Source organism: Micropterus salmoides, unplaced genomic scaffold (genome assembly GCF_014851395.1).
Source record: "Micropterus salmoides isolate LMB-PRFRI ecotype aquatic unplaced genomic scaffold, ASM1485139v1 Ms_hic_scaffold_3, whole genome shotgun sequence".
NCBI lineage: Eukaryota > Metazoa > Chordata > Actinopteri > Centrarchiformes > Centrarchidae > Micropterus > Micropterus salmoides.
In genome coordinates, this window is record NW_024042261.1 from 6,715,707 (window position 1) to 6,731,916 (window position 16,210).

A 16,210-nucleotide genomic window follows, 5' to 3' on the forward strand; every position below is an offset into this window, starting at 1 on the left:
TTTAATCATAGTGTACATTTAGTACATTTAGCTTTTTCAACTTCTCTTGTGCAATGTTTTCTCTTGGGTATCCTCATAAACATATTTAATTGTCCAGATTTTGAGATATTCCTATAAAGTATCTACCTCAATGCAAATCCAATGCAGGTGAATGTGATTGTGGTCCTCCCTACATTGAGAAATTAAATTTCAATATTTCAAGAGACAGTGTCCATGATACTGTGGATAATCCACAGAACACACTGTCAATTGCTTTCATAAGGACTGCTCCAAGGAAAACTGTTGACAGCAACTGTGACCAGGACATTATTAAATATCTTTTTGAAAAACAAATAAGAGATTAGAGAATTATCTAATATGTAATTTGTGAAACATGAGCAGATTGAATTATTCTTACACATTTACTCAATTCAAAGAGATATGGAGACAGATATCAGGAGACTGGTCAGATTTTAGCTACTCAAACAATATGTATGTTGAAAAGCACATTATTTAAGTGGGCCAAAAGAGTTTACCTATTTTAAAATATGCACACCATCAATCACAGTACTATTTTTGCATTTTGCCACGACCAACTGGCTGAAACACGTTGAAAAGTGTTGAAAATGGTACTTTATATCAGAAATTTTCACAATATCAGTTGTGTCTTATAGTATTTTCTACTATGACTCACACCAAACAGTAACGAATAGTAACGATTTGTTCAGTCAATTTTGTACTTACCTATGGACATTTTTGAAAAAAAAAGACAGCACTAATGAACCTGACAAAAGTTCTGAATTTGTTTGTAAGTTAAGAAAAAATGGGTGAGTTTGAACGTCTTATGAAAGAGTCCCAATGTTTCTTAAGTTTGAGTTTTTTTTAACATCATTTATTAATGCTGTTAGCACCACAAACAACAATCCATTCATAAAATGGAGGAATCTCAATGCCTCAAACTATCTGCATAGCTAGATACCATTAAAGGGAAGTCAGAACATGTGCTTTTTTGTAGGTAGGTACAGTATCATTACCGATCCAGGAAGCATTTGATGGACCAGTGTAGGCTATATAAAATCCAATTCTTTGTTATCTTCAAAGACACCAACGGTCAGAAACCTATATACTGTTGAATAACTGGAACCACACTTTTGTAAAAGAGATACTGGATCGGACCCTGTGTTGGTTTTGATATTGATTGGTCACATTGGGATTGGAAGCAAAAAAGAATTTGATCTGGAAAACCCAGTTTCTGAACCCTTTAACATTAATGCCAGATATAGCACAGATATAGGTTGAAAACTGAACTTGGAGCCCATTGTTTAACTCTAGTAGATGGTCAGACAGAAACAGTAAAGGTACTGTGCATAAAAGCTGGTCACAAAGTGAGAATGTTCAGTCATACCGGTTGCACGAGGACGTTGTTTTTGCCATAGAGAAGGTGTGTTCTGGAGTTTTGGTGAAGAGACTCCACATATTCCCTCGCTGATGCCGCAAACCTGTCCTCTGACATGCTGCCACTGGACTGCCTCTTGCGGATCTAGAAAAAGAAAATATTTTTAACAGCCAACTTACACAATTAATATCAACTCCAATCCCACACATCCTCAGTGATCCCTCCTCACCATACACCAACACCTCCTGACAATGAAGCAGCTGATTTTAAACACTCACCCCAAGGGCAGGCCGGCGGCCGGCCGAGGTGTCTTGGCCCCGATGGGCCCCGTGGATACGATGGCGCTGAACCAATTCGTTGGCTGAGGGGTCTGTCCAGAAATGATCCGATGTCTTCAGTTTGGTGTACTCCAGAGCACATGGCCCCACTGAGACACAGCACACATACATGCAGACCCATTAACAGATCCATTACCAGACAATCAGTGTAATTCACCAGTTTAAACCTTTTGTAAGTTCACTACTTACCTATAGTGACTTTATACTGAACTCATATCAACAGGTACAGAAGATCACAGTCTTTTATAATGTAATGAACATTCTGCCTTAGTACAAAACAGCTTCTTATGGCACTAAATCATTTTATAAATGCCCTGATCATTTATTTACAGAACATTAATCAAACACATTTGAGTGGAGAATCATGCTGTTTGAAAGTAAAGTTTCCTGCCTGGATCTAGTAGTGTTTCCAGTAGTATCCAATTTCCAGTAGTATGTCTAGAATATGTTACATTTCCATGCAGTCTGCAGCCTTTGTCGTATTAATATTGTTATTGCTGTTAAAGTTTAAGCCCAGTGTCATTTTTATTGTTCTTGTTGTCAACAAATCTAATGAAAAGACCAAAACCAACCATGTGGTTCTTCTCTCAATACTATCTGAAGTGCCAACATTGCCTGTGACACTCCCCCACTGGTTCCTACTGAGGACTTTAATCTTTACAAACAGATCACAAATGTATTGTTACTTTCTTTTTGTTAAAGGCTCAGTCATTGACACCTGAAACAGTTTTTAATAAATGTTACTCAAACAAGAGCATATAGCGCAGTTGTTTTGGGACTATTTTCATTTATCATGGATTAATTCATATTTAGTGCACTCGAGTGAGTATATCTGGTAGCAGGAAACTGCAAGTCAAGGGGAAAATAAATGTGACTGTGAAAAAAACTATATATGTAATTCCAGTTTAAGTGCAGCTGGTGTTCTTTAAGTAATCATAGAAATATTCAAACAAATGTCAGATATATAATCTTGTCATATACAATATGACAAGATGACAGGATTACGCTCTGTAGTGCTTTTTGTGTTTTTGTTAATTAACGCTGTTTCCTGCCGTCCCTCTCTGGTAACTTTTGCTCATACTATTCCACCGCTCTTTATTGACCCTGGAACTTTCCCGGAGTTATTAGTTGGAGGAGCAGCAGTTCTGTTTGGGATCCTTCGGAATCGGCACTGGTTGAGCTGAGACAGCGGAGATTTCGCACTGCGCTCACTTCAATCCACCTGGCGAATGTCCGCTCTCTGGCCAACAAAATGGACGAACTCCTGCTCCTCAACAGTCCAACTCGGACTTCTGCAAATCTGCTGCCTTCTGTTTCACCAAATCCTGGCTCACCGAGCGCATCCTGGACAGCGCACTTCACCTACCGGGATTTAATCTCATCCGCGCGGATTGCGAAAGGGAGCTCACGGGAAAACAAGGGGAGGCGGACTCTGTTTCTATATGAACGAAGGCTGGTGCACAGATGTCACAGTGTTGAAGAAATCATGCAGCCCTCACTAAGAGAGGCCTTCAGAAGTGGGGACAGAGTCTTGTACAACCAGGCCATGAACACTCTAAAGAGGTCAAAGCTGCAAAGAGATGCTACGCTGAAAAGCAAAAACAGCTTTGCAGCCAACGACCCTGCGTCAGTGTGGAGAGGCCTACGGACACTCACAAACTACAAGAGACCATCCCCCAACACTGCTGGTACTCAGCGACTAACAGACGAGCTGAGTGGTTTCTACTGTAGGTTTGAAAAGCCCAGAGTCACACCTCTCCTCCACTCCAACGCCATCTTCAAACAGTCACCTTCCCCCTCTGACCTCTCACCCGCACTCAAGATCTGTGAACAGGGCGTGAGCCACCTCTTCCAAAGGCAGAAGATCAGGAAGGCTCCTGGACCTGACGGTGTCTCACCAACGTGCCTGAAAATCTGTGCGGACCAGCTGGCCCCCATCTTCACTCAGATCTTCAACAAATCACTGGAGCTGTGTGAAGTTCCCTCCTGCTTCAAACGCTCCACAGTCATCCCGGTCCCAAAAAAACCCTCCATCTCTGGACTGAATGACTACAGGCCTGTCGCCCTGACATCTGTAGTCTTGAAGTCCTTTGAAAGACTGGTGTTGACCTACCTGAAGGACATTACAAGCCCCTTTCTGCACCCCCTGCAGTTTGCCTACAGGGCTAACAGGTAAGTGGATGATGCAGTCAACTTGGGTCTGCATCACATCCTGCAACACCTTGACTCTCCAGGGTCAAAAGCTAGGATCCTGTTCGTGGACTTCAGCTCGGCGTTCAACACCATCATCCCAGACATCCTCAGCACCAAACTCACCCAGCTCACTGTGCCACCTGTCTGTGGATCACAGACTTCCTGACTGACAGGAGTCAGCAGGTGAGGCTGGGGAACATCACATCCAGCACTGGCGCCCACCAGGGGTGTGTGCTCTCCCCACTGCTCTTCTCCCTCTACACCAACGACTGCACCTCAGAAGACCCATCTGTCAAACTCCTGAAGTTCGCTGATGACACAACGGTCATCGGCCTCATCCGGGACGGTGACGAGTCGGCCTACAGACGGGAGGTTGATTAGCTGGCTCTCTGGTGCGGCCAGAAAAACCTGGAGCTTAACACGCTCAAAACTGTGGAGATGATGGACTTCAGGAGGAGCCCCCCCACTCTGTCCCCCATTACCATTCTAAACAGCCCTGTGTCTGCTGTGGAATCCTTCAGGTTTCTGGGATCCACTATGTCCCAGAACCTGAAGTGGGAGCCCAACACGGACACCATCATCAAGAAGGCACTGCAGAGGATGTATTTCCTGTGTCAGCTCAGGAAGCTCAACCTGCCTAAGGAGCTGCTGATCCAGTTCTACACAGCCATCATCCAGTCTGTCCTCTGCACGTCCATCACTGTCTGGTTTGGATCTGCCACCAAAAAGGACAGGAGCAGACTACAACGGACAGTCAGGACTGCAGAAAAAATAATCCGTGCCAACCTGCCCTCCATTCAGGACTTCTACATTTCCAGAGTCAGGAAACGGGCAGGAAACATCACTGCAGATCCATCTCATCCCGGTCACAACCTGTTCCAGCTCCTCCCCTCTGGTAGGCGCTACAGAGCACTGTACGCCAAAACCAACAGACTCAGGAGCAGTTTCTTCCCACAAGCCATCACTCTGATGAACAGCTGATTTCTGACTCACAGTGTCAGGAACAATTTCGCTTCGGCCTCCTGCCCCCTCTCGGTCGCCTCACTTGAACCTCTCCAGCCCCGCCAGCTCCTCGGCCCCCCGCACCCACGTCTGCCGGCATCCAACTTTCCCCTTTTCACCTCCTGTCTCTCCTCTCCCTTTTTTCCCCCCTCAATAAACCTCTTTTGCAAACTGACAAGTGTTGCGCTTGGGTCCGTTCTGTCTGAAACCACAACATCCTGTGCAATAACCCAGTAACTCTGTTTTCTAATCAGCACCTGTTTACTGGTTTCCACTTATTATTTATTTATTCACCATTCTCTCCGCCGGCTTACCTTTTTTCCCATAGTGCATCTTGGTGCCATGTGTTCTCCAGGTAAGTCATGTAATCACCCATCCATATGATGTAAAGAAAACATAATCCCTTAGACCAGGCCACCTTCTTCCATCTGCTCAGTGTCCAGTTCTAATGCTCACGTGCGGAGAACGGGTCAGCATGGGCACCCTGACTGGTCTGCGGCTATGCAGCCCCATACGAAACTGCAACGCTCTGTGTGTTCTGACACCTTTCTATCAGAACCAGCAATAATCTTATGTGACCTACAGTGGCTTGTCTGTAGGATTGGACGGTACAGGCCAGCCCTGCCCTTCCTTTGGACCACTACAGATGGGAATCTCCCCACAAGAGCTGCAGTTTTGGAGATGCTCCGACCCGGTTGGAGAAATAGGTGTAGGGTTGCAAAGTCACAGACTGATTGACATTTGTTGCACCAGTTTGTGCTACCCACACCTTTTGTCCATCAAAAAAGGCTTTCAGCTTTCAGCATTAGTATTTCTGTATTTGTATTTAAGCATTAGCATTTATGCACAGTATGTATTTTATAGTATTGGTATTTCGGATAGGCTTTACTCTCTAAGAGCTGTCATGATTGGGTTTATCCCCGTGCTCACAGCCTGCTCCCATTTTTTCTTCAGTGTACAAGCAGTCAACAAATAAACAACAATTCTTGTAGTGCCCGCCTGTTTACTGGCTGCCAGACAGGCTCCATCCTTGATACCCTCACCCCCTACCCCGATCACCTCACTGACCAATCGCACCATTGTGTCACTCAGGTAGCTGCAGCACAAAACATTTTCTCCACAGAGCTGGTCACCCCCACCACAGCTTCACAATGGCTTCATCCAGAATAATGACGTGGCAGACAATGATGCAACGTAATATCAGGCTCCACATGTCTCAGCTCTCAAATCAGAAGGGAGTTGCTGGATGGTCCCATATCTCCTCATTGGTTGTTAGGACCAATCCTCCTGACCACCACAGCTCATCTGCACAAAGCAGCAGAGGAAGCGGAAAGGGTGAGGTAACACACCTTCTGGAGCAAAGCCACACCTCAGCAGCAAAAATGGCGAGACGCTCACTCCAGGAGAAAGCGCCCTGCAGCCGCTGCTGCCGCTGCTTCACCCCAGCATGTAAAGTGGGGATCTCTCACTATGGTCTGATTCAGACTCTGAACACACAGAGCTGCATACTGAGTCTGTCAAGATTGTCAGTTTTCAGCACCATGACCAGCGGTAGCCTTTTCATTCTGCACTGGTTAATAACTATGTCAACAGACATGAGCGAGGCTACTTTCAGAGCACTGCTTAACGTAGCAAAGCCTGTTATCCATAAACACAGGGATGTCAAGGCTAATCATAAAGGGCTACACGCTTCAGTTCACCACTCCTCCCCCTCTATTTAGCACACACCTGTCAAGGCCATAAATTGGCTGAAGAGTTCTGCACTTCCCACCCAGTCAATAATTTACCTGGGTGTGCACATAGACCCTAAACCCTAAATTCTCTCTCGCTCCCCACAGAGTGTTGACAGCGCTATCTGTGATTGCTGGGCAGAATGTCTGCAAGTCACGTGGTTGTACCCTTGGCACAAAAGACGCATGCTGATTATTCCTCCCTCACAGCAGTCAGACCTGGCCAACTAACTACTAAAATTCCCCATGTTCTGTCATCGGGAATTCCCTTCGGTTAGGACTGCCCCCTGCAGTGGGGTGAACTATCCAGGGCGTGAAAGCCCAGGGAGTGTTAAGCTGGTAGATGGTCTGCTTTTCAGCGCTGGTGTGTGGAAAGAGGCGCAGATCCCACATCGTGTCCTCTGCTGCTCAAGTTAACCTACCTTCAGACATTGGTAGAGCTGTGTGCTTTGGGGGGTTGCGCTTTCAAGCAGATAGCCCAAATCTCTCTGAAGATGCTAACATACTCCTTTCAGTCTTGAATTACATCCCAAAGAAAAATTCTTCCCCCCAGCCTCACAGAAATGAAGCAAAGGAAGAGCCTTTTTCTCATCCATGGAGATCTGTGCATTGGTACCTTGGGCTTCTCTGTGCCATTTTATCCGTTTCTGTCTGCGCGATGTGTCTGAGCCCCCCCTGACTCATTCCGTTTTAATGACAGATGACCCGTCAGATCTGGCACTTTTTCCACACATGCCAAATATGCGCTTCTAATCCCACCATCACTGATTAGGGGGCTGTATGAGGGATCATTACGGAACGAAATCAGCGTCCCCACCCTTCTGTCAGTGGATGTAGTCTTTCTTTTCCAGTTGTCAGCCTGTTCACGTTGTCCTGTGTGTTTCTGTTCCTCTGCTTATTAAACCTTGTGTCTGGCTTGTCTGCCTTCAGCTCCTGCTGTCAAACTGTCAGTGGCGGTGGCTCTAAACTGCATGCTTCTATAAATAGCTCTTAGATCAGTTTGTGGAAAAATTACATGACAACAATTCCTTCAACAACTGTCTCATTTATTTACCTAATAGTTGATTAACATTTGTTCTGTGTTTTTGTACTTTCTATTATTGGCCTCTGGTAATTTTGGATATTTTGGCAGTTCCAGCATAGTGTAATATACTCACCCAGTAAGGCTGCCAAGATGGGCCCGAAAACTGAGTCATGCATCAGAGCTTCCCTCTCATAGTATTTACTGCGGAGATAAACACAGAAATAAGTGAATCAAAGGAAAACACTATTAAACGTCATCTAATTCTAATGAGGAGTCCTCCTGAGCTATATGTTGTAGGTTACAGAAAAATATCATGTCATCTGCACATATTTAATTTCCCAGAAAGCCTTACAACAATCCCCAAAGAATTTCCTCAGGCAAAGATAGATACAGCTGTGCTCAAAAGTTTACATAAACTTGTAAAGAGCAAGTGTATATCACGACAGTTACAGTTTCCAATAATTACAACAACTCTGTTCTGTTTTTCTGCTATGGAATGATTGGAGCACATACCTCTTTGTCACAAAACAACATTCATCAATTTTGGTTCTCTTATAATATTATTATGGGAAAATGTGACCAAATCTCCTGGGTCAAAGATACATCCATCAACTTAAATGATCAAGTTTGGTAATGTGGAAAGTTGTGTCAATCAAATTTGCTTTGTGGCATGGCCTATAACTTCTCGTGAGTGATTAGGATTGACTACAGCTGGTGAATTCTCTGAGCCCTTTTAAATAGGGCTTGTTTGATAGACTCATTACACTCAGCCACAAATGTTATATGCGTTTGGACAGGGGTTATTAGTGCATGTTTGCATAGCTGTTTCATTTTTACTTGTATGTACTGCTTGTATAAAGTTTACGTTACATTTCTTTCTTCCCTGATTTGAACCCGCCTCCTGACAGGAGTTCGATCAACCAGTCAGCTTGCTTGACGTGCAAATCTGCACGGCTGTTACCTACAATAGCTCCGTGTCAAAGCCTGGACTGTGACATCCCTAATCTTTGCAGAAGCATTTTTCCAGCTTTAACCTTATTTTTGGATATTATTCTTACAGTTTCTTAAGTTTCATAATTCTATTCTTCTTTCGTAATCCTTCGTTTCCCTACAGGTCTCACAATTTAATCTCTCTCTCATTTATTCCTCTGATAATTTTGCATGTAACTTGGAACTCTGCCTCTTTTATGTGAACACGCTTATAGCAGGTTAGGAAACAGCAGACTTAACTTAGCCAGTTGATAAGCAGCTTCATGACACTGTTTGTGTTAGGCTCAGTGAAGCCAGGAAATTCAGTGAGAGCCAGACTTAGGTCTATTCAGGTTGCTGTTTGTTGAGAAATGAGCATGTGAGATAGATTTCCTGAGAGACTAACATGAAGCTTGACATGTGTCATGGATGCTTAGATCACATTAGATGAACTACACTGCAGATGTCCGAACATGACTTCAAGTTTTCTTTATTTGCCCATTTGTAAACAGGACCAACAAAACTACAACATCAAACTACACTACTCAGGTTTTACGGTGGTTTTTTCGCCATTTGAGGCTTTGATCAGTGAAGTGGCAGTGCATCATCTCACTCAGCTGACACACCGAGTGTGGACAGCTTTTTGAAGCACACAGTGGTTGTTTGCCAGACAGAGGAAAGAACAAAGCAACCAGAGAGCGGACACAGGAGGAGAATGGAACACTGAACAAGTAATACAAGGGACTGTTCATCATTCAGCTACAATGAAACCTGGAGTGGAGTGCTGTGAGTCACTGCTGTGCCTTGGGGGTGAAAAATAAATCAAATCACCTGGAGTTGTCCACGATGTACTGCACTATATTGTCCAGAACTTTCTCAAAGAGAGCCGTTCGAACCCAGATGTGTTTGATGGCCTGGGCAGAGAGGGGCTGAGGGGGACGGCTGGTGGTGGAGGAGCCCTGTCTCCTCAGAGGTTCATGGCCCACACTCTGGGTTCTCCTGCAGGGCACAAAGCACAGGTCAATACTAGTAACAACCACTACTACAGAGAAGAGTTCACGTTTGTATCTAAAGACTGGCGGACACAGGACTGATACTGAGATGAATATTTAACAATAAAAGTAAATTAGATACAGTAATGTTTTTCTGTTGTTTTTTTGCCTTTTTTAGACAGCATACATACACACAGCGTACCTGATGCAATTACATGGTCAGCATCATAAACCCCCAGACCACAGCACATATTAGTATTTCAACAGAGAAACAGTTTAACAGGCTCCACTAGCTTTGTTTCATAAAGAACTGTGACAAAGAAATAAATTGTAATACATTATTTTACCACAATGGAGCCTGTCCCCAAAATTGCTCATTTATCCAGATCAGTAGAAAGCTATGTTTGTGTTGGGGTTTTTTTGTTTTCAGATGAACAATTTTAGCATGGTTCATACCTTGAAGACCATGGTTGGAGTGTCTATTAGAGGAGACCCGACCCGAGCCCGACGGGACCCATCGGTACAAAAATTTAGAAATAATGTTAGGTTTCGATTCGGGTTTGGTCACGTCCGCTGGGCAAGTACACTTGACACGGTGCTTCAGCTTCTTTTTAGTAAAATGATCGAGTAAAAAATAAATAAAAATGACCGACCTACTGTCTGTGTGTTCACTGTGTTGCACTACAATCTAGCTGTGCAGTGATGGGGTTTGTTATTTACGTCCCGTAGGCTACTTGCCAGCAATGCCTGGACGCAACACACTAATACACAACAATTGTGTGACAGGGTAACACAAACTCAGTGCTTCGGCTTACATTAATCATCATCATAGGGATGTCATCAGGGTTATCTCAGCAAGGTCTTGTAGACATATGCATAGATGTAATAGAAAGCCTGCACAACAAACCCTGTTGACCCTACTATTTTTACAACTTAAATTATAGACTTAAAGTCAGAATGTATACACCTATATGTGCTACATTAATTTTGTGCTTATGTGTGCTTTTCTTTTCTATCTATCAGCCTAACATCAGGAAAGTGCTAAACCACTGGACCCTGTAATACCTACCAGCACAGGTTCCTCCCACAAAGCAGATAATCTGATTATATTGTACAGCTTTGTTGCATAAAGTTGCATTTTATATTATACTGCATTAAAGTGTTAAAGTCCACATTTACACCCTTACTACACTTATTATTAGTGTCTGTAACTGGTGATGTCTAATGTAAGATGTTTATTGTGGTCTAACATAAGCAAACAAGATAAGAATTAAGAGTGTAATATTTGTAATAATAAGTAAGTAAGTAATAATAATAATAAGTAAGCAATGTGAAGGTTAATAAATTAAAAGATTGAGTCTTTGACCATTGGGAGGCAGCATTTAACTGCACATTGAGTAGTTACACACTGTAGCTCATTACAAACATTATCTATAACATGACAAATCCGTTCCATGTCAGATAAAAAGGTGCCATTTTCGGTTAGAAATCAGCTGGCTGAAGAATTTCATGAATATAGAGGCAGATGCATGAATTTAGCAGAGGAGCACTTTTATCCCAGACTGAGTTTGATCTCCTCTACAGAAATCAGACAAAACCACTCACACACACCCACTTCAACTAGCTAATGAGTGTGTGTTTGTGTGTCTGTGCTGAGGAGGGCTCGGCTGCCATAGTCACGATGTTAGCAGTCCCCCAGCGTGTGAGCGTGTGTGTGAGCGCGCGTGTGTGTGTGTGTGTATGTGTGTGAAAGAGGGGTTTTCGGCTAAGTCACGATTTTTGCAGTCCCCAACCATTTTGAAGGAGTGTGTGCGTGTGTGCAGTGACAGCAAGCACTACAGGGGATGGATGGAGGGAGTATCAGGATGATGTCAGAGATAAGACAGAATCCAAAAGAGACAGGGTCTTCTTTTTCTAAATAAACCCCTGCAGTGTGTTGCACTGTTCTTTTGACATAAAACATGAGCATCTCCTCCTGTATATTTAATCCATAACTTCTATTCAAGTTCAACATGAGCTATATGTTGCTTTTGTTGTTGCTGCATTTCATTTCTATACACAGTCTTTTCCACACCACTGACAGAGCCAAAGGGTGATACTATCGGTCTGTTTGTTGGTCTGGTGACCTCCTTCACCAGGTCAAGTATCGACTGTGGAAACAAGATCGTTCATGATCTTGCAGGCATGCAGATTGCTACAGTATTTGCTAAAAAAGAGCCATGCTCCCATAAGATTAACTCCATAATTCTGGCAAAACATTCTCCACTTCACTTCTTTTCTTTGTTCCATCTTTGAAACATCATAATAATGTGTTCCTTTCATGCATTGCAACATTCTCTTATTAATCTTAACCTGATACTTAACGCAAATAAAACAAAGTCCATGGTTGTCTCGAGATCCAAAAACGCAGACCACTGCATATTTCTTCTGTCAATGGTTCAAATATTGGAAGGGTAACATTACAAGTACCCTGGCAGCAGAGTACAACAAAAGATTGGCTTTCAAACAGAAATAAAAGCAGCTTTCCTTTGATGTGTTGGAGGATTAGTGTTGAATCCACTTTCCTATCAGTTCTGGACTATGGGGATGTAATGTGAAGATGCTTCCACACTTAGATTCTCTTTACCACTCAGCCCTGAGGTTTATTACTGATGATAGCTACATTACATACCACTGTATACATAAGGTTGGTTGGTCTTCTCTGACTAAGAGATGTAATAAGCACTGGTGTTTGTATTTCTATAAAGCTCTGGGCGGAAAATTACCATCATACATCACATTTACAGTATCTGTGATTACACCCCTCACATTTTTGTAAATATTTGATTATATATTTTCATGTGACAACAGTGAAGAAATGACACTATGCTACAATATAAAGTATTGAGTGTACAGCTTGTATAACAGTGTAAATTTGCTGTCCCCTCAAAATAACACATCACATAGCCATTAATGTCTAAACCGCTGGCAACAAAAGTGAGTACACCCCTAAGTGAAAAGGGATGTACTTAAAAATAGTTGATTACCTCCCTGTAACTGTTTTTGATTTGTATGGTTGTATTTTCCATGGTGTAATCTCTGCATCACGTTAAAATATAAATATTTTTCTGAGAGCTGGGGTAGGCAATTTATTTCAGAAGAATTTCTTGTGATATTTTTTGAAATTCTTGACAGCAATCAACAAATCAAACGCTCTGACACAAAAATGAAAAAAATCTGGTATTTGACTGTTTGCAGGACTGTGATAAGCACTTCATTCACACAGTTACAGCTGAAAGAAGCTCCATGGTCGTGATCATTTTGTGTTTAACGTAAGGTTATTACTGCAACTGTAGTTCTCAGCCACGGCTAGATTGTTGTTAGCAGGTTATGCTGCACAAAGACAATGAGCTCCATTTGTGACAGCCACACACCCCTCACCACATCACCAAAACCCCTGCACTGGTCATCCTCACCTTCATCAGTGATGGAAGGGTCAAATAGGCAGCACCATGATTACATACAGAGCCACACTAGAAGGGATAAGGTAAATCACACAAGGGGCCCAGTGTTTTTCCACTCTGACTCTGCTGGTCAGGCTGGGAGACTTTGTCCTTCCTGTTCCTGTTTGCTTCTTTTGTGGAAAAGCAGTAACTTGCTTTGGCAGAATAGGAATCCTAAAGAAAAGGGGCAGCAGGGATCTCTACCACCACTTAAGTATGTAAGTTTTAGAACAAGTCGATCTCAACAGATTATTATTTTTTATAACATTATAACCTAAAGTAATATTTATGCAGGGCTAGTTCTACACTGGACATCATTGTTCTGGGTGGCTTAAACCCTATGGGGTTTTTGACCTCTGGTGTCATTTTTAATGGATGAACCACACACAGGTGACATGACACACAGTCCTGCAAACTGGTATCAAACTATGCCACTGAATGACAGGCAGCAGTAATGCATAAGCTATGCACCAGCAAAGGCAGGGAAGAAGAAGACTGCTAGCAAATAAATATGAACAGAGACAATGCATGTTTCAACTTAAAAAAAAAAGGTTTGTTAGACCTCAAGCATTAACACAGTGTGTATTGGTCAGAAAAGCTGAATGTCAACATAACTTTTGTTTCTCTCCACTGGGCACCTTTACTATAGAGATGACAGAAGGATATGAATGAAGTAGATTCTCAGGATCATTTATAGAAGCTAGAACCTGAGCTGATGCTTGTTATACACGCAAGACAGATGCTGTGAATATTTAGAAAATTGAGACCTGCAATGACAAGCCAAAAAGGGAATTATGGCTGCTGCTTTTAGTCTGCAAATGAGAAAATGAGGCTTGGGGGTGTAAAAAAGATGATGTATTGCCCGGGCATCTGTTCACATAAGTGTATAATCTCTTTGTAATTATAGAGGGTTTGATCAAATGCGTAAATCGCCTCTGTGGAAACATCCCTTCCTCCAGTGTGCTGTCTCTCCTCCTGTCACTGGTCTTTACACATTTAAAATGTCAACAAATGTCAACATGTAACAAACTCAATTGATTACAATGATTACAACCAGACTGCATTTTGAGCTGACAAATGAATATGAATGTGAAAAGGAATATGTCAGGGTGATTTATTAGCCCTCTGGAATTGCATAATTATGAATTGAAGTTCTTGCCCAGTGCTTGATGTTGTGTTATATCTGTTTATACGGAAGGATCATAGACTGTAGACCACAGAGTGTCTTTTAGTACAACTGAACACTGGGTAAGACACTTTTAGGTGACAAAAAATGAACTGAAAACAAACCGTGAAAAGATCAAAGTTCTTAGATGAAAACACAGACAGCACCCAAAAACAAGTTCATGGCTAGTTAAATGCAGCACCGTTAAATAAGCTTTGCTAGCAGCGCTGGTTAAATGTACACATTGCAGTGGATACGATTCGCCTCAATCCTGCTTAAAAAGGTCGCAGTGGTAGCAACTTTTCAGTCACAAGGTAGCCACGCCCTAAACCATACCCTATCTATTCTCCTCTGTGTGGGACCATAATTTACAAAGTGAACATCATCCTGTATTGAAGAAGACTTGAAACTAGCAATTAAGACCATAAACTCAATAGGAAAGTGTTGACTGAGGTACTAAATCAGGTGAGAAAAAGGGTCATTTTGCCACTGACTCTAATGCCATTGGACTTCTTTTTTTGCAACCAGTTGAGATGCCCCCTGCTGGCTCTTAAAAAGAATGCCGTTTTAAATGGAGGATAAAAGAAGTAGCTGTGAGAAGAACAAAAAAAAGAGTGCCTGAGAGAGAAGTTCAGAGGAATAAATTGCACACGTTTAAAGTTCAAGTTCAAGTGAAAATAACCTTGTTTTTACTTGTTGTTAGAAGATAGAGAGCAGACTCTGTCATCACTATGGGTGGTAAATGTTTGCAGCAGCCTCGGCAGCTGACATACATACAGCATACAGCATGAGGGCACCTGATCAGAAAGTACCCGGTGTTCTGCCAGCAGACCACAGACAAGGTAACAGTAGCAGCAACTTTAGCATTTAACTGAATCAACTTGATTGTTGAGTTGAAGGCTAGCCAAAGTAAGCTGCAGTCCTCAGCTGAAAATGTCCACACGTGCGTTTGTTGTTCTGCTTTTTGTAACTTTGTGAGTTGTAATCTCATGAGTTAACTAACTGGGAGCTGCACCTTTTAACTTACCTCCAGCTCTCTCTGTAGCTCAGACAATCCCTGCTACCTGCGTGTGCTAATCCATCCTTTCACCCAGATTCTTTGTCTTTATAATTGCTATCTTTATAATAACAAACAACAGCTGTTTCGTGTGCAGGATCGCTCATTTCGTGTTTCACATTTCACGTGTGTTTTCTTGACAAAACGTGGTTTGGAGACCAGCGTCGGGTGACACAGCCGCTGTCAGCTCCTGTAGTGTCAGTCACGTAGTGTGAACGCAACAACGACTTCAAGACTCCCGTTACAAGACAGCAGTGGGCCGACGCTGAAAGTCGTGTAGTCTGCACTCCTGTTAGTAGTACCTTGTATAGCACTCGGGTGATGTTTGTATTTGTAAAGCAGCTGTCTGGTTGTTGGTCTGATGTTTGCTGTGTGACACACTATCAGTTTCCGAAAGGACCAATAAATCACCTATAAACGTGCACAGCTGGGGGAAGTGAAGGCTGGCCCATGTGGTCCAATCCAACAGATGAGCTACTAGGTAAAAAAGGAATGAATGCTGGTTCTGACAGAAAGGTGTCAAAACACAGAGCATCACAGTTTGTTGTGTATGGTTCTGCGTAGCTGCAGACCAGTCAGAGTGTCAATTTCTGCAGTAGGAAAGTACACCCAAAGAATTTTTTTTTTTAAATTTGCTGATGATACGGCAATTTTGAGCCTTCCCTTCTGTGTCCCACAATAACATCACAGCACGGTTTGGCAACTTAACAGTGCCAGCACACATAAGGTGGCTATCAGGATAACAGGGAGGAAAGAGTACAAGCCCTTACAGAGCCTGTACCAGTAAGCAGTCAGGTAACGTGCAGAAAAAATGTCTGCAGACCCTAAACATCAGTGTACCGAGATGTAAATCAAACAAACTTGAGTTATCGGTCATCCCAAC

General features: G+C 42.8%; 1 protein-coding gene across 2 annotated transcripts in view; it reads right to left on the reverse strand.

Moving 5' to 3' along the window:
* Positions 1-16,210, reverse strand: part of sgsm2 (small G protein signaling modulator 2) — a 102,929-nt gene that overhangs the window by 22,178 nt on the left and 64,541 nt on the right. For both annotated transcript variants that reach the window (XM_038693912.1, XM_038693913.1), the window contains exons 4-7: positions 9,463-9,630; positions 7,796-7,863; positions 1,654-1,802; positions 1,385-1,519 (exon numbers count right to left, since the gene is read on the reverse strand). In XM_038693912.1, coding sequence (XP_038549840.1) covers positions 1,385-1,519; positions 1,654-1,802; positions 7,796-7,863; positions 9,463-9,630 — 520 coding nt within the window. The remainder of the gene's footprint in view (positions 1-1,384; positions 1,520-1,653; positions 1,803-7,795; positions 7,864-9,462; positions 9,631-16,210) is intronic.